The following is a 27,335-nucleotide window of genomic DNA, read 5'->3' as shown; positions in this document are numbered from 1 at the left end:
AAGAAGCTGTTTCCTAAATCATTACTTGTGGGTCTTCAGGTTCCTGAACCTACTTTCTGATGGCAGTAAAGAGAAAAGGGCATCTGCCAGATGGTGTCTTTGAAATGAAATGTGCTGTTTTCTCATACGATAATCTAGGCTCAATGTGCACACTGTGCAAGCCATGTAAGTAAAACTCCTCTCCATACTTAATGCAATCATGGAAACAGGTCCCTACTGGAATACCAAAGACTGAACTCTTTCACTATCTGCATGGAATTTTGTAGTGTATTCTTTGGTCCAGCTTAATTTCCACAAACGTTAAATTAAAATACTAGAGTTACATTGATAGTAAATCATTTCTAAAGTTCAAAGTAAATTTATTATAAAAGTACATATATCACCATATACAACTCTGAGACTTATTTTCATGTGGGCATACTCAGCAAATCTATAGAATAGTAACTTAACATGATCAATGAAAGATCAACCAGAGAGCAGAAGACAACTAACTATGCAAATGCCAACATAAGTAAATAGTAATAAGTAACAAGAACATGAGATAATGAGATAAAGAGTCTTAGAAGTGAGATCATTGGTTGTAGGAAGATTTCAATTATAGATAGATAGATAGATACTTTATTCATCCCCATGGGGAAATTCAACTTTTTTTTTCCAATGTCCCATACACTTGTTGTAGCAAAATTTATGGGGCAAGTGAGTGCAGTTATCCCCTTTTATTTAAAAGCCTGATTGTTGAGGGGTAGTAACTGTACTTGAATATGATGGTGCAAGTCCTGAGGCTCTTGTACCTTCTACCTGATAGCAGCAGCAAGAAGAGAGTATGACCTGATGGTGGTGATCTCTGATAATGCATGCTGCTCTCCTATGACAGCATTATATGTAGTTGTGCACAATGATTGTGAGGGCTTTACCCCTGATGTACTGGGCCAAATTTACCACCTTTTGTAGGATTTTCCATTCAAAGCCATTGGTGTTTCCATACCAGGCCATGATGCAGCCAGTCAATATACTCTCCGCTACACATCTATAGAAATTTGTCAAAGTTTTAGATGTCAAGCCAAATCTTCACAGACTCCTAAGTAAAGGCACTGCCATGCTTCTTTGTAATTGCACTTACGTGCTGGGTCCTAGACAGGTCCTCTTAAGTAGTCACACCATGGAATTTAAAGTTGCTAACCTTCTCCATATCTGATCCTCTGATGATTACTGGCTCATGGGCCTCTGGTTTCCCTCTCCTGAAGTCTATAATCGGTTTCTTGGTCTTGCTGACATTGAGTGGAAGGTTGTTGTTATGACACCACTCAGCGAAATTTTCAATCTCCCTCCTGTATTCTTATTTATCACCACCTTTGATTCAGCCCACAACAGCAGTGTCATCAGCAAACTTGAATATGGCATTGGACCTGTGCTTAGCCACACAATCATAGGTGTAAAGTGAGTAGAGCAGGGGGCTAAGCACACAGCCCTGTGGTGCACCTGTATTGACAGAGATGATGGAGGAAATATCGTTACCAATCTGAACTGACTAAGGTCTGCAAGTGAGGAAATCCAGGATCCAAAATGCACAAGGAGGTATTGAGGACAAGGTCTTGGAGCTTATTGATTAGTTTTGAGGGAATGAAGGTATTGATTGCTGAGCTGTAGTTGATAAAGAGCATCCTGATGCAAGCATCCTTGCTGTGCAGATGTTCCAGGATTGAGTGAAGAACCAATGAGATGGCATCTGCTGTGCACTGTTGCTCTGGTAGGCAAATTCAAGCAGACCCAGGTTACCTCTCGGGCAGGAGCTGATATGTTTCTTTATCACTGTGGATATAAGTGCAACTGGGCAACAGTCACTGAGGCAGGCGATCACTCTCTTCTTGAGCAATGGTATGATTGAAGCCTGCTTGAAGCAGATGAGTACCACACACTACCAAAGTGAGTGGTTAAGTCTCAGCCAACACACCAGCTAGTTGGTTGGCACTGGTCTTTAGCACGTGACCAGGTACCCCATCCAGTCCAGATGCTTCTTGTGGATTCATCCTCCTGAAGGCAGCCTACACATCAGCTTCAGAGACTGAGATTACAGGATCATAGACTCAGAGAAAAATACAGCACAGAAACAGGCCCTTCTGCCCATCTAGTCTTGGTTTCTCCATATTCTGATGGTCAAGGTGAACACAGAAGGCATTGAGCTCATCTGGAAGTGAAGCCCTGCTGTCCCCCATGTTGTTTGATTTAAGTTTGTAGGTGGTAATAACATTCAAGGCCTATCACAACTGTCGAGCATCCCCCGTTGATTCAAGTTTGCTCTGGAATCTTCATATTGCCTAATGAATGGCTTTCCAGAGATCATATCTGGACCTCCTGTAACTTTCTTGGTCACCAGACTTGAATGCCTTTGATCTGGCCCTCAACAGATTTCAGATCTCAGATCTCATGGTTCATCCAGGGCTTCCAACTGGGGAAGACTCTGAATGATTCAGAGGGGACACACTCATCTACAGCTGTTTTAATGAAGTCCGTTACAACCATGGTATATTCATTCAGATCTCTAGATGAGTGCTTGAACATGGCCCTAAACAATCCTGTAATCATTCCTCTGCCTCCCATACCACTTCTTTCTTGTCCTAATCTCTGGAGCCTTGATTTTTAGGTTTTGCCTGTATGCAGACAGGAGGAATAAAGCCAAGTGATCCAATTTACCAAAATACAGTCTAGGCAAGGAATGGTAGGCATTCCTTATCTTAGTGTAGCAGTGGTCTAGTATGTTGGGACCTCTGATGCTAAAGATTATATGCTGGTGATGATTGGGCAGGGTTTTCTTCAAACAAACCTGGTTGAAGTCTCCAATTATTATTTGAAATGCATTGGGATGGGCTTTTTCTTGTTTGAAGATGGCATTATGCAGTGTCGTGAGTACTTGATTTTAGTCGGCCACTGGTGGTATATCCACTGCAGTCAGGATTACACAAATACTCCCTAAGTAAATAGAAAGGATGACATTTGACCATCAGGTGCACCGTCGGAGGAGGGGGGGTAAACGAGTTCAACAGAACTGCCATGCCAGAGCACCTACGAGCATTAACCACAAAACACTCCTCCCTTTGCCTTACCAGAGTTCACAGTTCAGTCCATTTTGTAAATCGTGAATCCTTCTGGTCTGACTGGTGCCATCTGGCCTGTCCAGAGATAACCACGTTTCGATAAAGCATAAAATTGAGCAGACTTTCATCTGCCTCTGATACAGCAGTCTTGCCCTCAGATCCTCAGTTTGATTCTTCAGTGATGGCACATTTGCCAACAAGATGCTGGGTAGAGGAACCCTCATCCCTCACTGTTAAAGCCTGATTTGGATTGCCCCTCTCCTGCCATATTTTTGGCCATAGTGATAAGCCTCTACAGATGCCTCCCTGATTGGTCTGGGCTCTTCAATTGACATCTGAAGATCATTGAGGTGATTTAAAATTCCATTCTTTGGAAGAAGGTTACATGCTTCAGATTTCAGTGCAAGTAGTTCAAAAGTATATTTAAGAGGCATTTTGGAACAATTTTCTGCAGCTCACAGTAAGTCGCTGATGATCATCAATGCCTTGATGGCACCGGTGATCATTTCTGTTCATTAAGTGTATTAATGGAAAGAAATGGATGAAGTGGGCAAGTAAGATTACCTCGGAAATCTATTATGTAGTTGTATTTTGCAGTGGAAAATGAAAGCAAACCATGTGAATTCTCCTTAAAATTTCTTTCGATATCTTCGCTGCTTACAGAATGTGGAATATTGGGATCCTTCTGAAAGAAAAAGAAAAATTGTCTAAAAATATCAAACAAAACCTAATTTACTTTCTGACTTTATCAAGTTACTTCATATGGACAAGTAAAAGCCTTAGTGCAAATGTTTTAGTTAAGGTAGAATGCAGGTGTGTCCAGGAAATATTCTTGATACAGTATGTGGAGAGACAAACCAGAGGAGAGGTCACACTGCATGGAGTTATTTGGTAGTGAAACTGGTCAGGTGACAGTTTCTGGTGGACAAGCATTTCAGAGTTTGTAACCAACAACTTCCTGACCTTTAGCATAGGCTTTTTAAAGGATTGCAGACAATGTGGGAAAGTATTAAATTGGGAAAGGGCTAATTACAATGGTATTAGGCGAGAACTGTGGAGTGTAAATTGGGAACAGATATTATCAGAAAATGTGGAGATTGTTTAGGGAGCACATGCATGGGAGTTTGAATAGCTTTGTTCCACTGAGACACAGAAAGGATGGTAGGTGAAGGAACCTCATGGCACTAGACAGGTGGAACATTTCATTAAGGGGAGGAAGGAAGCAGACTTTAAGTTTAGGAAGGAAACTTTTCTAAAATCTTGAAAGCTATAAGTAGCCAAGAAACCCAGAACTGAAATTGCACATTTCAGGGAAAAAAAACACAGTACCAAGGAGGAATTTCCTATCAGAAATGTGGTTTAGCCAGAAAACTACCATTAAAATTCCATTAACTACAAATACTGTCAAATTAAATGCTAAATAGGATAATAAAAATTGGCTAAACTGGATTTTTCCTTAATGTTACACAAAAACAAATCTGAACTACATTTTAGGACTCTTCGATTTTCTATCATAACTGATGGTTCACTTTTCATTTAAGCATTCCACAAGTAACAAAATACTACCTCATAAATGTGCCATTTTCCGCATTCCCCCAAGTAGTACCAGCTCCATTGTGTATCAGATGTATCCATGTCCTCCATCACTGAAGCAAATTCCTCATCACCCATGAGTGAAATTACTGCAGGTCAAAATTACAAATTGAATTAATAAAATAGCAAATCCCATACTCATCCACTAAATGCACTTCTTGGACTTCAACAAAGTCATGCATGAGAGGTTTGTCCAGAAAGTTCAGTCGATTGGCATTCAGGGTGGATTCAGTAAATTGGATTCAATATTAGCTTAGCAGGAGAAACCAAAAGGTGGAAGTAGATGATTGCCCCTCATGGACTTCAGCAAGGCCCTCAACTAAGTCCCGCTTGGGAGGCTTGTCCAGAAGGCTCAGTTGCTTGGCATTCAGGATGAAGTAGTAAATTGGACTCAACATTGCCTTAGCAAATGACACCAAGGTTGGGGGTGTAGTGGACAGCAAGGAAGACTATCAAGCTTACAGTGGGATCTGAACAAGCTGGAGAAAAGGGCTGAAAATGGTAGATGGAATTTAAAGCAACATGCACACAATGCTGAAGAAACTCAGCAGGTCATGCAGAAGGCACCCATGGAAATGAATAAACAGTCAAAGTTTCAGGCCAGGATCCTTCTTCATAACTGAAAAGGAAGGGGAAAGACACCAGAATAAAAAGGTGTGTGGAGGGGTAAGGAGGATAGCTAGAAGGTGATAGGTGAAGACAGGTGTGTAAAAGATAAAGGGCTGGAGAGAAAGGACTCTGATCAGACAGGAGAGTATAGGAGAAAGGGAAGGAGGAGGGGACCCAGAAGGAGGTTGATAGGGAGGTGAGAAGAGGTAACAGGCCAGAGTTGGGAACAGATGAAGATGGGAGGAGAAGTGAATTCTCTTTTACTGGAAAGAGAAATCGATATTTGTACCACAAGGTTGGAGGTTACTCAAACAGAATATAAGGTGTTGCTCTCCACCCTGAGGATGGCCTCATCTTGGCACAAGAGGAGGCCATGGATCAACATGTCGGAATAGGAATCAGATTTAAAATGTTTGGCCACTGGGAAGTCCCACTTTTGGTGGATGGAGCGGAGGTAGTCGACAAAGCAGTCCCCAATTACAATGGGTCTCACCAAGGTACAGGAGGCCGCATCAGGAGTTCTGGACACAAAAGACAACCCCAGCAGATTGGCAGGTGAAGAGAACTGAAGCTGGAAGGACTGTTTGCGGTCCTGAAAGGAGGTGAATGGACAGGTGTAGCACTTTAGCTGCCTGCAGGAATAAGTGCTGGGAAGGAGATTAGTAGGGAAGGACAAATGGACAAGGGAATCACGGAGGGAGCAATCCTTGTGTAAAGTGGAGGGGGAAAGGTAAAGGTAAGTCTGGGGTATGATTCCTACCCCAGAAAGGGGTGACAAGGTCAGAGAATGTTGAATCTCTGGGGATAGAGTTAATAACTGCAAGGATTTTTTTTTTTAAATTATGGGAATCATATATAGGCCTCCAAATAGTAGCCAAGATGTGGGGTTGAGATTAAAAAGGGAGCTGGAAAGGGCGTGTAAACAGGATAATGTCACAATTGTAATGGGGGACTTCAATATGCAAGGGGATTGGGAAAGTCAGGTTGATGTTGGATTGCTTGTCCTTGAACCTTCTTGGGGAAAGGCTATCTTAGACTGGATATTGTGTGCTAATCTAGATTTTATAGGGAGATTAAGATAAAGGAACCCTTGGGAGGCATTGATCATATATGATTGAACTCATATTGCAATTATGAGAGGGAGAAGGGCAAGTTACGTGTATCAATATTGCAATGGAATAAAGACATTAAAGGAGTTTGCCCAAGTGAATTAGATGGGGATATTGGCAGGGATGATGGCAGAGCAGAGGTAGCTGAAGTTTCTGGGAATAGTTCACAAATCACAGAATAAATAGGTCGCACAGAAGAAATAGTTCTCAAATGGCAGGGTAGGCAACCATAGATGATGATGGAAGCTAATAACTGCAAAAAGGCTAAGTAAAAAGCATATAACGTAGCAAAAGTGAATGAGAAGTTGGATGACTGTGAAGTTTTTAAAATCCAACAAAATGCAACTAAAAAGCCATAAGTAGGGAAAGGATAAAATACGATGGCAAACTATTCAATAATATAAAGCAGGATACTAAAAGTTATTTCAGTTACATAAACAATAAAGAGAAGTGAGAGTTGATATTGGACCACTGGAAAATGATGCTGGTGAGGTAGTAATGAGGGACAAAGAAATGGTGGATAAACTTATTAAGGATTCTGCTTCAGTCTTCACTGTGGAAGACACTAGCAGTGTGCCAGAGGTCTTGTGAGTGTCAGGGAGTAGGCGCGAGTGCCATTGCTATTATGAAGGAAAAAGTGCTAAGCAAACTGAAAGGTCTTAAGATGGATAAATCACCTGGACTAGATGGACAACATCCCAGAGTTTTGAAAGAGGTTACTGAAGAGATAGCTTATGCATTGGTTATGATTTTTCAAGAATCACTTGATTCCAGCGTGGTTCTGGAGGACTGGAAAATTGCAAATGTCACTCCACTCTAAGAAGGGAGGAAGGCAAAAGAAAGGAAATTATAGGCCAGTTAGCCTAACCTCAGTGGCTGGGAAAGTATTAGAGTCTATTATTAAGGATGAGGTTTTGGACTACTTTGAGACTAATGATAAAATAAGTCAAAGTCAGCATGGTGCTGTCAAGGGAAATCTTGCCTGACAAATATGTTAGAGTTCTTCGAAAAAGTAACAGGGTGGAGAAAAGGAGAGGCAGTGAATATCATTTACTTGGATTTTCAGAAGGCGTTTGAGAAGGTGTCACACATGAGACTGCTAAACAAGAGAAAATCCTATGGCGTTACAGTTAAGATACTGGCATGGATAGAGGAATGGCTGACATGCAGGAGAAAGTGAGTAGGAATAAAGGGGGCCTTTTCTGGTTGGCTGCTGGAGACGAGTGCTGTTCCTCAGGGGTCAGTATTGGGACCACTGCTTTTCACATTGTTTGTCAATGATTTAGATAATGGAATTGATGGCTTTGTGGCAAAGTATGCAGATGATAAGAAGATAGGTAGAGGGGTAGGTAGTGCTGAGGAAGCAATGCGATTGCAACAGGACTTAGACAAATTGGAAGAATGGGCAAAAAAGTGCCAGATGGAATAGAGTTGGGAAATGTATGATAATGTATTTTGGTAAAAGGAACAATAGTGTGGACTATTATCTAAATGGAGAGAAGGTTCAAACATCAGAGGTGCAGAGGGACTTAAGAGTCCTCGTGCAAGACTCCCAGAAGGTTAATTTACAGGTCGAGTCTGTGGTAAAGAAGGCAAATGCAAATCTCTGCAGGTTCTCTGTTTCCTCAACACTACCCTTCCCTCCACCTAGCTTTGTATCATCTGCAAATTTAGTCACAAGTCCATTAATCCCACATTCCAAATCATTGACATACATCGTAAAAAGCAGAGGTCCCAAAACTGACCCCTGTGGAACTCCACCGGTAATCGTCAGCCAGCCATAATAGGATCCCTTTATTCCCAAACTCCATTTTCTGTCAATATGCCAATCCTCCACCCATGCTAGTAACTCCCCTGTAATTCCATGGGCTCTTATTTTGCTAAGCAGCCTCATGTTTAGCACCTTATCAAAGGCCTTCTGAAAATCCAAATACACCACATCTACTGCATCTCCTTTGTCTACCCTGCTTATAATTTCCTCAAAAAATTGCAGTAGGTTAGTCAGGCAAGATTTTCCTTACAGGAAACCATGCTGGCTTTGGCCTATCTTGTCATGTGCCTCTAGATACTTGGTAATCTCATCCCTAACAATCGATTCCAACAACTTCCCAACCACTGATGTCAGGCTAACCAGTCTATAGTTTCCATTCTACTGCCTCCCACCCTTCTTAAACAGAGTAACATTTGCAATTTTCTAGTAATCCAGTACAATGCCAGAGTGTATTGATTCTTAAAAGATCATCGTTAATGCCTCTGCAATCTCTCCAGTTGCTTCCTTCAGAACCTGAGGGTGCATTCCATCAGGTCCAGGAGATTTATCCACCCTCAGACCATTAAACTTCCTGAGCACCTTCTTAGTCATAATTTTCACTGCACGTACTTCACTTCACTGACACTCCTGAATATCCAGTATACTGCAGGTCTTCCACCATGAAGACTGATGCAAAATACGCATTCAGTTCCCCTGCTATTACTGTATCTCTCATTACAATATCTCCAGCATCATTTTCTATTGGTCCTATATCTACCTTCAACTCTTTTTTACCCTTGATATATTTAAAAAAGCTTTTGAAGTCAAGTCAAGTCACTTTTTGTTGTCATTTTGACTATAACTGCTGATATAGTACACAGTAAAAATGAGACAACGTTTTTCAGGACCATGGTGCTACATGAAACAGTACAAAAAACTACACTGAACTAAGTGAAAACAACACAGAAGAAAAAAACTACACTAGACTACAGACCTACACAGGACTGCATAAGGTGCACATAGTCTGGTCGTGAGAGTCCGAATGCTTTTTCCCAGATGGCAGGAGGGAGAAGAGTTTGTATGAGGGTTGCATGGGGTCCTTCATAATGCTGTTTGCCTTGCGGATACAGTGTGTAGTGTAAATGTCCGTAATGGCGGGAAGAGGGACCCCGATGATCTTCTCAGCTGACCTCACTATCCGCTGCAGGGTCTTGCGATCCGAGATGGTGCAATTTCCGAACCAGGCAGTGATGCAGCTGCTCAGGATGCTCTCAAAACAACCCCTGTAGAATGTGATGAGGATGGGGGCTGGGAGATGGATTTTCTTCAGCCTTCGCAGAAAGTAGACACACTGCTGGGCTTTCTTTGCTATGGAGCTGGTGTTGAGGGATCAGGTTCTCCGCCAGGTGAACACCAAGAAATTTGGTGCTCTTAACGATCTCTACTGAGGAGCCGTCGATGTTCAGCGGGGAGTGGTCGCACTGTGCCCTCCTGAAGTCAACAACCATCTCTTTTGTTCACATTAAGAGACAGGTTGTTGGCTTTGCACCAGCCTGTTAGCCACTGCACCTCCTCTCTGTATGCTCACTCATCGTTCTTGCTGATGAGACCCACCATGGTCATGTCATCAGCGAACTTGATGATGTGGTTCGAGTTGTGTATTGCTGCACAGTTGTGGGTGAGCAGAGTGAACAGCAGTGGACTCACACAGCCCTGGGGAGCACCCATACTCAGTGTGGTGGTGTTGGAGATGCTCCCTCCGATTTGGACTGACTGAGGTCTCCCAGTCAGGAAGTCTAGTATCCAGTTGCAGAGGGAGGTGTTCAGGCCCAGTAGGCTCAGCTTTCCAAACAGTTTCTGAGGGACGATTGTGTTGAATGTTGAACTGAAGTCTATGAACAGCATTCGAACATACGTGTCTTTATTGTCCAGGTGGATTAGGGCCAGATGGCGAGTGATGGCAATGGTGTCACCTGTTGAGCGGTTGGGACGGTATGCAGACTGCAGGGGGTCCAGTGAGGGGAGCAGCAGAGGCTTGATGTGCCTCATGACGAGCCTCTCGAAACACTTCATGATGATGGATGTGAGTGCAACTGGACGGTAGTCATTGAGACAGGTCACTGAAGACTTCTTCGGCACAGGGATGATGGTGGCGGCCTTGACGCAGGTCGGAACGGTGGCGCTGTTCAGGGCGATGTTGAAGATGTCAGTAAGAACATCTGCTAGCTGGTCTGCACATCCTCTAAGCACTCTACCAGGAATATTGTCTGGTCCAGCAGCCTTCTGTGGGTTGACCCTGCACAGGGTTCTTCTCAAATCGGCCATGGTGAGACACAGCACCTGGTAATTTGGAAGAGGGGTGGACTTCCTCGCCACCACGTCATTTTCCGCCTCAAAATGAGCGTAGAAGTTATTCAGCACATCTGGGAGGGAGACATCACCCACACAGTCAGGTGATGTTGTCCTGTAGTTGGTGATGTCCTGAATGCCCTTCCACATGCGCCGCATGTTGCTGCTGTCCTGGAAGTGGCTGTGAATTTGCTGGCGTATGCACGCTTTGCCTCTCTGATGGCCCGGGACAGTTTGGCCATTGCTATTGTTAGGGCTGCCTTGTCACCTGCTCTGAAGGCGGAGTCACAGGTCCTTAACAGATGCAGAATCTTCTTCGATATTAGCTGCCAGCTTCCTTCAATAATTCATTTTTTCCTTCCTAATGACCTTCTGAGTTTACTTCTGCAAGATTTTATAAGCTTCCCAATCCTCTATCTTCCCACGGGCTTTGGCTTCCTTGTATGCCCTCTCTTTTGCTTTTACTTTGGCTCTGACTTCACTTGTCAGCCATGGTAGTGTCCTTCTTCCATTCAAAAATTTCTTCTTATTTGGAATATATCTGCCTTGCACTTGCCTCATTTTTTTGCAGCAACTCCAGCCATTGCTGCTCTGCTGTCTTTCCTGCTAGTGTCTCTTTCCAGTAAACCTTGGCCAGTTCCCCTCTCAAACCATTGTAATTTCCTTATTCCACTGAAATGTGGACAAGTTGGATTTTGGTTTCTCCATCTCAAATTTCAAAGTGAACTCGATCATATTGTGATCACTGTTCCCTAAAGGTTCCTTAATCTTAAACTCTCTTAGCACTTCCGGATCATTGCATAATACCCAATCTAGCACAGCCGATAGTGGGCTCAACAACAAGCTGTTCTAAAAAGCCATCCCTTAGACATTCTACAAATTCTCTCAAGGTCCAATACTGACCTGGTTTTCCCAATCCACTTTCATGTTAAAATCCCCAACGATCATCATGACATTGACTTTCTGACACACCTTTTCTATCTCCTGCTGTAATTTGTAATGCACATCCCGGCTGTTGTTTGGCAGCCTGTAAACAACTGCCATTAAGGGCCATTTTAACCCTTGCCATTTCTTAACTCAACCCATAGAGACTCTACACCTTCCAATCCTATGTCATCCCTTTCTAATAATTTAATATGATTTATTATACACAGGGCCATATCACCCCCTCTGCCTAGTAACATATCTCTCCAATACACTGTATATACTTGGACATTCAGCTCCTAATGGCAGCTATCCATCAGCCAAGTTCCAGAGATGGCCACAACATCATACTTGACAATCTGTAGCTGAATTTCAAGATCATCCATTTTATTTCTTACGCTACATGCATTCAAATATAACACTTTCAGTATTTGCTGCTTTCTGTTGTAAATCATCCCACTGGCTGTGATTATGCCTCATCTCCTGCCTGTCCTTTCTATCATCTGTTGCACACTATTTTTGATTTATTTCTGTTTTCCCCTTCCTCAGCCCTATCACTCTGGTTCCCCATCCCCCGGACAAATTAGTTTAAACCCTCCCGAACAGCTCTAATAAACCTGTCTGCTAGGATAGCTGATGACACAAAGGTGGAAGGTGTTGTGGATAGTGTGGAGGGCTGTCAGAGGTTACAGCGGGACATTGATAGGATGCAAAACTGGACTGAGAAGTGGCAGATGGAATTCAACCCAGATAAGTGTGAAGTGGTTCATTTTGGTAGGTCAAATGATGGCAGAATGTAGTATTAATGGTAAGACTCTTGGCAGTGTGGAGGTTCAGAGGGATCTTGGGGTCTGAGTCCATTGGACACTCAAAGCAGCTGTGCAGGTTGACTCTGTGATTAAGAAGGCGTATGGTGTATTGCCTTCATCAATCATGGTATTGAATTTAGGAGCCGAGAGGTAATGTTGCAGCTATATAGGACCCTGGTCAGACCCCACTTAGAGTACTGTGCTCAGTTCTGGTTGCCTCACTACAGGAAGGATGTGGAAGCCATAGAAAGGGTGCAGAAGAGATTTACAAGGATGTTGTCTGGATTGGGGAGCATGCCTTATGAGAATAGGTTGAGTGAACTCGGCCTTTTTTCCTTGGAGCGAAGGAGGTTGAGAGGTGACCTAATAGAGGTGTACAAGATGATGAGAGGCATTGATCGTGTGGATATTCAGAGGCTTTTTCCCAGGGCTGAAATGGTTGCCGCAAGAAGACACAGGTTTAAGGTGCTGGGGAGTAGGTACAGAGGAGGTGTCAGGGGTAAGTTTTTCTACTTAGAGAGTGGTGAGTACATGGAATGGGCTACCAGCAACGGTGGTGGAGGCGGATACGATAGAGGCTTTTAGCTAGGTACATGGAGCTTAGTAAAATAGAGGGCTATAAGTGAGCCTATGTGGTAAACTATGTATACCTGTCTGGACACGCCCCTCTGCTGACTGCTCTTGTGGCTCCTCCCACAGACCCCTGTATAAAGGCGATTGGGGTACTGCTCCTCCCTCAGTCTTCGACATGGTCGTGCTCCCTTTTCGCTGTTAATAAAAGCCTATCATTCACTTCCAGTCTCCTAGAGTTATTGATGGTGCATCAGCCTAGTAATTTCTAAGGTAGGGACATGTTCGGCACAACTTTCTGGGCCGAAGGACCTGTATTGTGCTGTAGGTTTTCTATGTTTCTATATTCTGCCTGCTAGAATGGCAGAGCAGACTAGATGGGTTGAATGGCCTAATTCTGCTCCTATGTCTTATGGTGTTGTTATGGACCCATCCTCTGTTGTAGTTGTACAGACCCAGAGATTATTGAATTTGCTGGGCTGTTGTAGGTGGTTTGCTGATATAACAGCCTTCAGCGATCTCTTATTTGCCTCGGGAAATTTTCTGTCCCAAGTAAATGACTTCCTCTTATTGCAGTTGTGCCGTGCCCAAATTTGCTTTGTGCTTATCTTGAAGGCTAGATAATTGAGCAAATAAAGTACTTCATGTTCATGCTGATCTGCGGGCTCAGGGGCAGTCAAGGTATCATCCACATATTGTATGATATTTGAGTCAGTGCCTGGCAAGTCCCTTAGGTGTTGTCTCAAGGACATTTGGTAGGCAGTGGGACATTTGTGAAGTCCCTGTGGTAGCCTTGTCCACTGATTTGGTTGACCATCAACTGTAAAAGGCAACCATGGTTGATATTCAGGCACCAGTGGTACTGACCAGAAACCATTGGCCATGTTAATAACTGAGAACCATTTATATGATGGCTTCTGGGTGTTGAAGACAGTTGATGGATCTGCCACCAGTCAATATATTGATTGGCAATGCTCCTGCTCCAATCCATCTGGGTAAACTCCTCTCTCATGCCTCTGTAATTCCCTTTATTCCATTGCAATACAGATACATGTACCTCCCACCCTTCATCCTCACCACATTCTACAGAGGTTGTATTGAGAGCATCCTGAGCAGCTGCGTCACTGCTTGGTTCTGAAATTGCACCATCTCGGATCACAAGACCCTGCAGCGGACAGTGAGGTCAGATGAGAAGATCATTGGGGTCTTTCTTCCCACCATTACAGACATTTACACCACACACTGCATCCGCAAAGCAAATAGCATTATGAAGCGCCCCACGCACCCCTCATACAACCTCTTCTCCCTCCTGCCATCTGGGAAAAGGCACCGAAGCATTCTGGCTCTCACGACTAGATTATGTAACAGTTTCCTCCCCCAAGCCATCAAATTCCTCAATATCCAAAGTCTGGACTGACACCAACTTACTGCCCTCTACTATTGTGTTGTTTATTATTTATTGTAATACCTACACTGTTTTGTGCACTTTATGCAGTCCTGGGTAGGTCTGTAGTCCAGTGTAGTTTTTTGTGTTGTTTTACATAGTTCAATGTAGTTTTTGTATTGTTTCATGTAGCACCATGGCCCTGAAAAATGCTATCTCATTTTTACTGTGTACTGTACCAGCAGTTATGGTCGAAATGACAATAAAAAGTGACTTGACGTGAATGACTTGTGCTTCTCCCTCTCAAGTTGCAGTATGAATTCAATCATATTATGATCACTGTCTCACTGCCCTCTAAGGATTCCTTTACGTTAAGCTCCCTAATATTAAGCTCCCTCATAAGAACTGGGTTATTACACAACACCCAATCAAAGATAGCCTTTCCTCGAGTAGGCTCAAGCACAATCTGCTCTAAAAATCATCTCGTAGGCATTCAACGAATTCCCTCTCTATGATCCAAAACCAATCTGATTTTCCCAATTCTCTTGCATATTGAAGTCCCCATATTACAATGGTGTCATAACTCTTATTTAATGCCTTTACCAGTTCCCTTTGCAATCTCAACCCCACATCTTGGTTGCTATTTGGAGGCCTATATATGATTCCCATAATGTTTTTTTTTTATCCTTGCAATTTCTTAGCTCCACCCAAAGATTCAACATTCTCTGACCCCATGTCACCTCTTTCTAAAGATGTAATTCCATCTTACCAACATTTGTATGTTGATTCATACACTGAAATTGCTCAACCCCTTACTCGCCTGCTGAAAGAAACAAGCAATCTGACAACCCTGCAATTCTGAATGAAGAACAAAAGGAAGCATTTCAAACTTAAAAGGCAATATTAAGTACTGTACTTGATTAGGAATCTCTGATACGAGAAGACCATCTATCCTTATGTCAACGAGAAAGCGTGGCTACATGACATAAGAACATAAGAAATAGAAGCAGGAGTAGGCCATCTGGCCCATTGAGCTTGCTCTGCCATTCAATAAGATCATGGCTGATCTGACTATGGACTCATCTCCACCTACCTGCCTTTTCCCCATAACCTTTAATTCCCCTATTATGTAAAAATCTATCCAATCTTTTCTTAAATATATTTACTCAAGTAGCCTCCACTGCTTCAGTGGACAGAGAATTCCATAGATTCACCACTCTCTGGGAAAAGCAGTTCCTCCTGATCTCCATCCTAAATTTACTCTCCTGAATCCTGAGGCAATGTCACCTAGTTCTAGTTTCACCAACCAGTGGATGGCAGTTTTAACTCAAGAACATGGAGACTGACAGCATCCTGTTTGCTATTATTGTTATTACTCCGTCAAATTGGACAATGTAGCATTAGGATGGGTTTCAGTGCAGGCAACCTACCTGACAGTCATGGCTTTTTCTAACATTGTGCTGGGTCAGACTTTAATTGTTTGATGTCCACATTCAGTGCATACTCTACTGACTATGAATAGGGCTCTCAAGTGACAGCTGCTTGGACAGTAGTCCATTTTTCAAGACACCTAATATCATCATTCAAGAGCAAGTCCAGTGAATCCAGCTATACTGTTGCCAGTGGACACAGAAGACCATGATGATCATGACTATCCAAGAATAATAACATGCCAAGCAGATGCAAATTACCATAAAGAAGTGCCTTTATTGAAACCATCTGATTCTGTACTCTGAAGGCACCTCAACCATTGAGGGAAGGATTTGAATGACTGGTTGGGCTGTTGTCACAGAAAATGAAGTGATGGCCTCAGGAAGCATGGCTCCCAGTACCTCTGCACAACAGGCATAACTGAAAGCTTTGACTGAAGCCTGTAAGCTAGCAGAAGGAAGATCAGCTAATATCTACACAGATTCTCAAAACGCTTTTGAAGTTGTTCATGACTCTGGGAACTTATGGAGACAAAGAGGATTTCTTACAGCGTGGGAACTCCAATCAAGAATGGTCAACTAGTATGAAAACTTATGGAAGTCATACAACTACCATCAGAATTTGCTGTATTGAAATGTAAAGGTCACTCCAAAACAACCACAGTAGAAAGCCGTGGAAATGCAAATACAGATGAAACTGCAAAAGGGGCAGAAAGGGAAGGAATTTTTAAAGAACAGAAATAGAAGAAAACCAGATAACTGAAACTATGGAAACAAAGTTGAACTCTGTGTTACAGACAAATATGTAAGACCCTGCAGAAATGCAAAATTAATGCTCAGACCAAGAGAAATGGTCCTGGATGGAAAATGGTGACTTTTTAAATGATGATGGAGTATGGAGATATGGCACTCGCCATAGACTAGTGGCCCCCAACTGAAATGCTTCCTTATCTGGCACAGCAGATACACTCCCTAGAACACACTGTAGTGCAAAAGATGATTGACGGATTCTCCCAGAGGTGGTGGAATTCAAAGTTCAGGATGCAAGCTCGACAAACAGTTCAAAGATGCAAGACATGCTAGAAAACAAACTTCGTATTGACAGAAAAACTGCTTAAATGCTCCTGCCCCTCCTGGTACATTTTTACATCTACAAGTGGAGTACTTACTTACTTTACTTTATTGTCACCAAACAATTGATACTAGAGCATACAATCATCACAGAAATTTGATTCTGTGCTTCGCGCTCCCTGGAGTACAAATCGAATGTAAATATAATAAAAATGTAAGTTATAGATCATAAATAGAAAATAGAAATGGGAAAGTAAGGTAGTGCAAAAAAAACGAGAGACAAGTCCAGATATTTGGAAGGTATGGCCCAGATCCGGGTCAGGATCCATTCAGCAGTCTTATCATAGTTGGAAAGAAGCTGTTCCCAAATCTGGTCATACGAGTCTTCAAGCTCCTGAACCTTCTCCCAGACAGAAGAGGGACAATAAGTGTGTTGGCTGGGTGGGTCGTGTCCTTGATTATTCTGGCAGCACTGCTCCGACAGCGTGCAGTGTAAAGTGAGTTCAAGGATGGAAGATTGGTTTGTGTGATGTGCTGGGCTGTGTTCATGATCTTCTGCAGCTTCTTCCGGTCTTGGACAGGACAACTTCCATACCAGATTGTGATGCACCATAGACGAATGCTTTCTACGGTGCATTTATAAAAATTAGTGAGGGTTTTAGGGGACAGGCCAAATTTTCTCAGGAAGTAAAGGTGCTGGTGAGCCTTCTTGACAGTGGACTGTGCTTGGTTAGACCAAGTCAGGTCATTTGTGATATTAACCCCGAAGAACTTAAAGCCTTTGACCTGTTCCACCTGCGCACCACCAATGTAGATGGGGTCATGCAGTCCGCTACTCCTTCTGAAGCCAACAACCAATTCCTTCATCTTGCTGACATTGAGGGATAGGTTATTGTCTTTGCACCATGCCACCAGGTTCTTAATTTCCTCTCTGTACTCAAACTCATCATTACCCGAGATATGGCCTACAATTGTGGTGTCATCAGCAAACTTATATATTGAGTTTGATGGAAACTTGGCTACACAATCATGGGTGTACAGTGAATACAGCAGGGGGCTGAGTACACAGCCTTGTGGGGCACTGGTGCTCAGAATGATTGTAGAGGAGAGCTTGTCCCCTATTTTTACTTTAGGTTACTAAACCGAAGTGCCAAGGATATTCAGATGTCCTAGTAGTAATGGACAAATTTTCAAGAGGGTTGAAAACCATCCCAGCAAGAAAAGCTATGGCTACAAACACAGCTAAATCTGATTAAGGTCTATATTCCTAAATGGAGATTGCCATGTCACTTTGATCTGACCAAGGAACACAGTTCACTGGAAACATATGTCAAGAATCATGTCGACTAATGGAACATTAAATGGTCTTTTCATTGTCCACATCATCAGCGTCATCAGGACAAGTTGAAAGAATGAATGGCATCATCAAACAATGGCTGACCCTAATTATCACTGTGGCCTAAAACTTTTCCTTTGGTTCGATCTAGCATCAGAGCAACCCAAAACAAGAAAACAAAACTGAGTCCATTTGAAGTGATAACAAGGTGACCCATGTCACTAGCAGGTGCCCTGAATCTCAGAGAGGCTGATATACACATTATGGCAGATAGCTTAGTTGATTATTGTAAGAAGTGAACCCAAGCTGTTCAGTCTGCTCTTAACAGGTTTCCGCTGCTTGGAGCGGTCCATCGGAAGGAGGGCACACCCTGATTCCTGGCGAGTGTGTCCTGGTCAAGAAACCACATAAGGAACCACTGGGAGCTCAGTAGGAAAGTCCTTACCAAGTACAGTTAATTACCAATTCGGCAGTCAAGGTAGAAGGTAAAAGTAAGTGGAAACATGCCAGCCACTGCAAGCGAGCTAACTGTCACCAGATTGAGACAGGTGCTGTGAGAGGACTTCAAGCAAGTTCCTGGGTGTTAATATTTCTGAAAACATAACCTGGTCCCAACATATTGATGCAGTTATAAAGAAGGCAAGACAGCAGCTATATTTCATTAGAAGTTTCAGGAGATTTAGTATGTCACCTAAAACACTCATGAACTTCTATAGATGGATCGTGGAGAGCATTCTGACTAGCTGCATCACCATCGGGTATGGTGGGGGTGGGGAAAAGGGGCGAAGCAAGCTGCAGAAAGTTGTAAAATTAGTCCAGTCTATCATGGGTACTAGCCTCCATAGTATCTAAGACATCTTCAAGGAGAGGTGCCTCAGAAAAGTGACGTCCAACATTAAGGACTCCGTCACCCAGCACATACCCTCTTAGACCATAAGACACAGGAGCAGAATTAGGCTATTCAGCCCATCGAATCTGCTCCATCAACGATCATGGCTGATCCTGAATCCCACTCAACCCCATACACCTGTCCTCTCTCCATATCCTTTGATGACCTGACCGAACAGGAAACAATCAACTTCCGCCTTAAATATACCCACGGTCTCCACTGCAGTCTGTGGCTGAGCATTACAGATTCACCATTCTCTGGCCAAAAAAATTTCTCCTTACCTCTTTTCTAAAGGGTTGACCCTCAATTTTAAAGCTGTGCCCTCTAGTTCTGTAATCCATCTGGTCCAGGTGACTTAACCACCTTAAGACCTTTGAGTTTGCCTAGCAATTTTTCCTTTCTAATAGCACTGACTACCACTCTCTAGCTCCTGTCAATCACTGTTTCTTTACTTTCCCTAACAAGCCAAAGGTCATTGAGTAGCAGCTCCAGTTCCCTAACACAGTCTCTAAGGAGTTGCATCTCGATACACCTTGTGAATTGAGGAGGCATTAAGTCTCCTGGAAATACCACACCCAGAACAGAACATTGGCTCTTCTTGTGGTTACCTTGTTACCATCAGGAAGGAGGAACAGAAGCCTGAAGGCACACACTCGGTGGTTCAGGAACAACTTCTTCCCCTCTGACATCTGATTTCTAAATGGACATTTAACCCATGAACCTTACCTCACTGCTTTTTTTAAATTATTTCTATTTTTGCACTGATTTTAATTTGTCTATGCAATATTCATGTAATTCAGCTTTCCTTTCCATTTTATAGACCTCAAGATGGTGCCATGTACAGCACCCGTGTTGCGAGCTACATTCCAAATCTACAGTATACAGTACTATTAATTTCTGCAACTTTAGAAACATAGAAAACATACAGCACAATACCAGCCCTTCGGCCCACAAGGTTGTGTCGAACATGTCCCTACCCTAGAAATTACTAGGCTTACCTATAGACCTCTATTTTTCTAAGCTCCATGTACATATCCAAAAGTCTCTTAAAAGACCCTGTCATATCTGCCTCCACCACCTTTGCCGGCAACCCATTCCACACACTCACCACTCTCTGCGTAAAAAACTTACCCAACATCTCCTCTGTACCTACTCCCCAGCACCTTAAACCTGTGTCCTCTTGTGGCAACCATTTCAGCCCTGGGAAAAAGCCTCTGACTATCCACATGATCAATGCCTCTCAACATCTTATACACCTCTATCGGGTCACCTCTCATCCTCTGTTGCTCCAAGGAGAAAAGGCCGAGTTCACTCACCAGTTCTCATAAGGCATGCTCCCCAATCCAGGCAACATCCTTGTAAATCCCTGCACCCTTTCTATGGTTTCCACGTCCTTCCTGTAGTGAGGCAACCAGAAATGAGCGCAGTACTCCAAGTGGGGTCTGACCAGGGTCCTATATAGCTGCAACATTACCTCTCGGCTCCTAAATTCAATTTCACGATTGATGAAGGCCAATATACCGTACGCCTTCTTAACCATTGAGTCAACCTGTGCAGCTGCTTTGAGCGTCCTATGGACTCGGACCCCAAGATCCCTCTGATCCTCCACACTGCCAAGAGTCTTACCATTAATACTATATTCTGCCATCATATTTGATCTACCAAAATGAACCACTTCACACTTTCCTGGGTTGAACTCCATCTGCCACTTCTCAGCCCAGTTTTGCATCCTATCAATGCCCCGCTGTAACGTCTGACAGCCCTCCACAATACCCACAACACCTCCAACCTTTGTGTCATCAGCAAATTTACTAACCCATCCCTCCACTTCCTCATCCAGGTCATTCATAAAACTCACGAAGAGTAAGGATCTCAGAACAGATCTCCGAGGCACTCCACTGGTGACCAACCTCCACAAGAGGAATAGAGAGTGGACAGCCAGTGCCTCTTCCCCAGGGCACCATTGCTCAGTACAAGAGGACATGGCTTTAAGGTAAGGGGAGGGAAGTTCAAGGGGGATATTAGAGGAAGGTTTTTCACTCAGAGAGTGGTTGGTGCGTGGAATGCACTGCCTGAGTCAGTGGTGGAGGCAGATACACTAGTGAAGTTTAAGAGACTACTAGACAGGTATATGGAGGAATTTAAGGTGGGGGAATTATATGGGAGGCAGGGTTTGAGGGTCGACACAACATTGTGGGCCGAAGGGCCTGTAATGTGCTGTACTATTCTATATTCAATGTTCTATTAACCACTCTTTGCCTTCTGTGGGCAAGCCAGTTCTCGATCCACAAAGCAATGTCCCTTGGATACCATGCCTCCTTACTTTCTCAATAAGCCTTGCAGGGGGTACCCTATCAAATGCCTTGCTGAAATCCATATACACTACATCTACTACTCTTCCTTCATCAATATGTTTTGTCACATCCTCAAAAAATTCAATCAGACTCGTAAGGCACGACCTGCCCTTGACAAAGTCATGCTGACTATTCCTAATCATATTATGCCTCTCCAAATGTTCATAAATCCTGCCTCTCAGGATCTTCTCCATTAACTGACCAAGGGAGGGAATGACCTAACAGAGGAAAGTCGCAGTAGTCATGTCTCTGGCACTGAGTCTCCCTCTGTGACTCAGAAGGGAAGTGGGGAGAAGAGGTATGCTGTGGTTTAGGGAATTTGTTAGTTTGGGGAACAGACAGGAGGCTCCATGGGCAAGAATGAGATTCCCAGATGGTATGTTGCCTCCTGGGTGCCAAGGTCCGGAATATCTTGGATCGAGTCCTCAGCATTGTTTAGTGGGAGGGTGAACAACCAGAAATCGTGGACCATGTAGGTACCAATGACCTGGGTAAGCTGAGTGATGTGGTTCTGCATAGGGAGTTCAGGGAGTTAGGAGCAAAGTTAAAAGGGCAGGATCTCCAAGGCTGTGATCGCAGAATTGCTACCCATGCCACGTTCTGAGGCCAGAACTAGAAAGATTATACAGTTTAATATGTGGCTAAAGAGTTAGTGTAAGAGGGAAGGCAAAAGATTGTTGGATCATTGGGCTGTCTCCCTGTGAAGGTGGGACCTATACAAAAGGGCAAGTTTGTACCTGAACTGGTGGGGAACTAATATCCTAGCGGGAAGGTTTGTTAATGCTGCATGGTGGAGTTTAAACTAGAGTTGCAGGGGAATAGGAACCAGAATGCCAGAACAGTTAGCAGAGAGGTTGTGGAGGCAGATGTTGGTGAGACCTCGTTCAAAGTTAAGAATCAAAAGGTTAAGCAAGGTGTGACTAGGGCCCTGAGCTGCCTATATCTCAAATAGTATCATATGAAAAGCGGATAATGGTGCTGTAGATGAGGTAGCTGGTTTATAAACAGAGGCAATGTATAGTGAGGAGAGCCTATTGATAGGGCAGAGTTGCAGTCAACAGGATGAGTTGCAAAGTAAATGGCAGACAAAATTTAAAAAGGGTGAATACAGGACTGAAGGTATATTTGAATGTGTGCAGTATACAGAATAAGGTAGATGAACTTGCAGCACAGTTACAGATCAGAAGTTATGATGTTGTAGGCAACACAATCATGGCTGAAAGAAGACTATATAACTGGGAGTTGTATATGTCCAAGTTATATGTCCAAGGATATATATTGTATTGAATGGAACTGCAAGGGCAAAAAGACCCTGATGGACGTTATATGCAGACCCCCAAATGGTAGTAAGGATGTGGCCTACAAATTAGATACAGAATACATGCCAAACATACAATGCGATACGGTCATGGGGGACTTCAATATGTAGGCAGATTGGGAAAAATGGGTTGTGCTGGATTACAGGAGGGGGAGTTTCTAGAGTGCCTACAAGATGGCTTGAGCCCACTAGGGGATCAGCTATTCTGAATTGGGTGTTGTGCAATGAGCAGAATTGATTAGAGAACCCTTAGGGGCAAGTGATATGGACAAAATCACCCTGAAATTTGAGAAGAAGCTAAAGTCAGATGTATCAGTATTACAGTGAAGTAAAGGGAATTATAGAGGCATGAGAGATGAGATGGCCAGAATTAACTGGAAAAGAACACAGACAGGGATCATTAGAAAGATGTGACAGGATCGGAAGGTGTTGAATCATTATGGATAGAGCTAAGAAACTGAAAAAGGTGAAAAGAACCTGATGGGAGTTATTTTCAGACACCTAAACAGTAGTAAAGATGTGGCCTACAAATTACAATGGGAGAAAGAAAATGCATGCCAAAAGGGCAAAGTGACAATAGTCATGAGGGACTTCAATATGCAGGTAGATTGGGAAAATTAGATTGGTGCTGGATTCCAGGAGGGGAAATTTCCAGAATGCCTACGAGATGGCTTTTTAGAGCAGCTCATGGTTGAACCCACTAGAGGATCGGCTATTCTGGATTGGGTGTTGTGCAATGAACCAGCCTATTGCCTCCCTCTGGTGCCCCTCCCTCCTGTTTTTTCCCCCCAGTGGTCTTCTGTTCTCTCCTATCAGACTCCCCCTTCTCCAGCCCTGTATCTCTTTCACCAATCAACTTCCCAGCTGTTTACTTCATCCCTCCCCCTCCCGGTTTCACCTAATCCCATGTGCTTCTCTCTCCCCTCCCCCACCTCCTCATCTTTTTTTCTTTAGCCCTGTCGAAGTGACTTGGCCCGAAATGTCGACTATACTCTATTCCATAGATGCTGCCTGGCTTGCTGAGTTCCTCTAGCATTTTGTGTGTTTTGCTTGGATTTCCAGCATCTGCTGATTTTCTCTTGTTTGTTAATTAGAGAGGTAAAGGTAAAAGAACCCTTAGGGGAAGTGATCATAATAAGGACAAATTCACCCTGAAATTTGAGAAGAAGCTAAGTCATATGTATCAGTATTATAGCGGAGTAAAGGGAATTACAGGGGCATGAGAGAGGAGTTGGCCAGAACTGACTGCTTTGAACACGGACAGGGATGACAGCAGAGCAGCAATGGCTGGAATTTCTCGAAAAAAATTCGGAAAAAAACCAGGATATATAGATCATAAAGAGGAAGGAGTATTTTAAAGGAAAGATGGCACAACAGCGGTAACAAGGTAAGTCAAATGCAACATAAAAGCCAAAGAGAGGGCATATAATAGTGCAAAAATTAATAGGAAATTAGAGGATTGCGAAGGTTTTAAAAACCAACAGAAGGCAATTAAAAATGTCATTAAGAAGGTAAAGATGGAATACGAAAGTAAGCGTCTTCTTCTTCTTCTTGTTTTACGGCGGTTGGCACCCAGCTTAATGGTGCATTACCGCCACCTTCTGGTCTGGGGTGTGGATCAGACGATAGACTTACATTCTAAATCCCTTCACCCATTCTCACACACGCACACACACACCCTAATCTACACTTTATCTTTTCTTCTTTGGCTATCCTAGTACCCTATTCCTGCATATCCACCATATCCTATTAAAAAAAACCCTGTATCCCTTAAGAAATCTAAAAGCACCCTGACCTGTGCTCTCTCACCCATGCCCAGTATTCCTTTTAATGTGAATTCCCTTAGATTAATTCTCATCATCTCTCTCTGTATCCCATACTTCCTGCAACTCAGAATTATGTGTTTTACTGATGCATCTTCCTGACATTCCTCTCACAATCCTGTCTGGTGTTTCCCTATCATTTTCAATGTTTTGTCTAGTGCACAGCGCCCCAGCCTTAACCTAGTCGACAGTTTCCTCTCTTCTGTATCCACTGCCTACCCTAGTACCTGTAACACTCCTTTGTATTTGATATAAATGCCTCTCTTTCCCCTCTCCGTCCCATCTTTCTTGCCACATTTGGATGATTTCCCCCCAGATTACACACTTAGCCTCTGCTTTACTGATACTAATGTACATTTCTATATTTTCTTTCTTTAACGCCCTCTTTACCAACTCATCTACCCTCTCATTCCCCTTCACCCCTACATGAGCTGGAACCCATAGAAATTTTACTTGACCTCCCTGATTTGCAACTCTTGTGACTGACTGAAGGACTTCATAAAGTACATCTTGCCAGCTATTTGAGTGAAAAGACCATAAACTTGCTAGAACTGAGGATGAATCTGAGCATATCAACACTTTGACTTGTCTAGCTTTCTCCACCCATCACAACGCAACCAACACTGCCAACATCTCCACTGTATACACCCCTAACTTATTAGATGATGTTCTGCTGATTCCAATTTCTTTTGCTGGTATAATCACCCCAACCCCTGTCACTCCCTGATGGTTCCTTAGCACCATCTGTGTAAATCTGAGTATAATCACTATACTTTTCCATCATTAAATGCACTTAGCAAATCAGTTTTATATTTTTCTTTCCTTTTTACCTCTAACAAATGCCAGTCTATGTCAGGCCATACAATCTTCCACGGAGCTACAACTGGATAAACTACTGAAGGACTTATCCTTAGATCAAACTCTCCACATTCTTTAGCAATATCATTCCCTACCCGACTAAAGTTATCCCTCTGAAAACTCCCATTCTCCCAGCACTCCTGCAATACTCCTTTTGCGGGGTGAGAATCATTGTGCCCCTGCAAATTAGCCCAGTAGTTTGCCATCAATTGTATCCTTCTTAGTTCCAAAGGCATTACTCCCAATTCTACCTGTAGGGCTGATACTGGTGATGTTTTAAAAGCCCCATTGCACATTCTCAAAGCCTGAGCCTGAATTACATCCAGTTTCCTTATAAGAGACCTAGCTGCTGATCTGAATGCTACACTTCCATAGTCCAACATAGATCTTACTAAAGCCACATACATTCTCTTCAACGCTGAAGAAGTGTATGGGATATTGGAAAAAATGTTGAATTTCCCCATGGGGATGAATAAAGTATCTATCTATCTATCTAACTTGCTCCCCATTCCCTACCAATCAAACATCTCATCACATTTATTACTTTTTTACATTTCTCCTCAACTTTCCTGATATGATCTGCCCATGTTAACCATGAATCAAATATAACTCCCAGAAATTTAAATGACCCAACCCTCTCTAATTCTATCCCATACATCCTTAACTTCTTCCCTACCTCAATTCTTTTCCTGGTGTAACATACAGTTTGAGTTTTTTCTACTGAAAATGTACATCCCCAATCATAACTCCACTCCACCGCTTCATCAATTGCTCCTTGTAGCTTCCTGATTATATGTTCCATATTCTTGCCTCTTTTCCACAAGGCCCCATCATCTGCAAACAGTGACCTACCTATATCCACTGGTACTTTTGTGAAGACATCATTGATCATAATGATGAAAAGTAACGGGCTAATCACACTACCTTGAGGTGTGCCATTTTCCACTATGTACTGATTTGATAATTCTGACCCAATCCCAACTCGAATTTTCCTACCAAACAAAAAATCTTTTATCCAGTTAAAAACTCTCTCACCAACATGGCAACAGCGGCCTCCCAGTGAGCGATTGAAGGGGGCTGGAGCTGTGGAGTAATAGATGGTTGTGAAGGGAGAAATAAAGGGAATGAGGAGATAGTGAGCGGACAGATGAATGAAAACTGAGAGAAGGAGTAAAAGAACAAGAAAAGATAGTGGAGAGCACTCTGAAAGTGAGGAAGATGAACAAGTTCAGAGAGAAGGTGTTATAATAAGGTTTGATGAGAAGGCTCAAGGAAACATGAAGAAAATGCTAACAACAACACTGGCAAATAAGATAGGGGAAAAAGTATTTGTGAAAGTCCTTAATGATGGCAACCTATTGGTAAGATGTGCGAATGAGGAACAGATTGAGAAAGCACTCAAATTAAGAGAGATAGGAAAATGTAAGGTGGAATACACAGGGAGGGTGGGAGCACAAAATGGTGGTGGATGTAGAGGAGTGATCACGGGGGTACCAATGAGTATAAATATGGAGGAGTTAAAGAGGAATATCAAAGAAGGAAAAGTAATGAATGTTCAAAGACTGAAAACAATACAGGAGGGAGTCAAAAAGGAAAGTGAAACAGTATTGATTGAATTTAAAGAAGAAAGAGTGCCAGGGAAGGTGTTCCTGGGTTTCATGAGTTACCCAGTAAGAGTGTATGTGCCAAAGCCATTGAGGTGCTATAATTGCCAAAGATTTGAACACACAGCTAAAAACTGTAATAGGCAGAGGAGATGTGCTAGATGTGGGGGTGATCATGAATATGGAAAGTGTGGAACAGGAGTGCAACCAAAATGCTGTCATTGTGGAGGAGCTCATAATGTGGCATATAATGGATGTGAGGTTATGAGATGGGAGAATAAAATTCAAGAAATAAGAGTGAAAAGAAAGATCACTTATGCAGAAGCTATAAGAACTTCAAGAGAACAGAATAGTGCTCCTAATGGACAGGGAGCAAGAGGGATGCAAGAGATGCAACAAAGAACAAATGACAGGATTTATGTAGACAAAAAGGCTCTAGTAACATTCATTGCAGGAGTGATTA

The 27,335-nt window shown here is 42.9% G+C and overlaps 1 protein-coding gene across 8 annotated transcripts in view; it reads right to left on the bottom strand.

Annotated features, from left to right (window-relative positions):
- The window catches only part of LOC140735011 (protein mono-ADP-ribosyltransferase PARP11-like), a 232,557-nt gene that overhangs the window by 78,501 nt on the left and 126,721 nt on the right, over positions 1 to 27,335 (bottom strand). For 7 of the 8 annotated variants that reach the window (XM_073059823.1, XM_073059831.1, XM_073059826.1 and 4 more), the window contains 2 exons: positions 4,659 to 4,774; positions 3,657 to 3,777 (listed from right to left, as the gene is read on the bottom strand). In XM_073059823.1, the coding sequence (XP_072915924.1) occupies positions 3,657 to 3,777; positions 4,659 to 4,774 (237 nt within the window). The remainder of the gene's footprint in view (positions 1 to 3,656; positions 3,778 to 4,658; positions 4,775 to 27,335) is intronic. The other variant, XM_073059824.1, reaches the window with a different exon arrangement.

Source organism: Hemitrygon akajei, chromosome 10, assembly GCF_048418815.1.
Source record: "Hemitrygon akajei chromosome 10, sHemAka1.3, whole genome shotgun sequence".
Taxonomy (NCBI): Eukaryota; Metazoa; Chordata; class Chondrichthyes; order Myliobatiformes; family Dasyatidae; genus Hemitrygon; species Hemitrygon akajei.
Note: the sequence above shows the minus strand (reverse complement) of the source record. Positions and strands in the feature narration are given on the sequence as shown.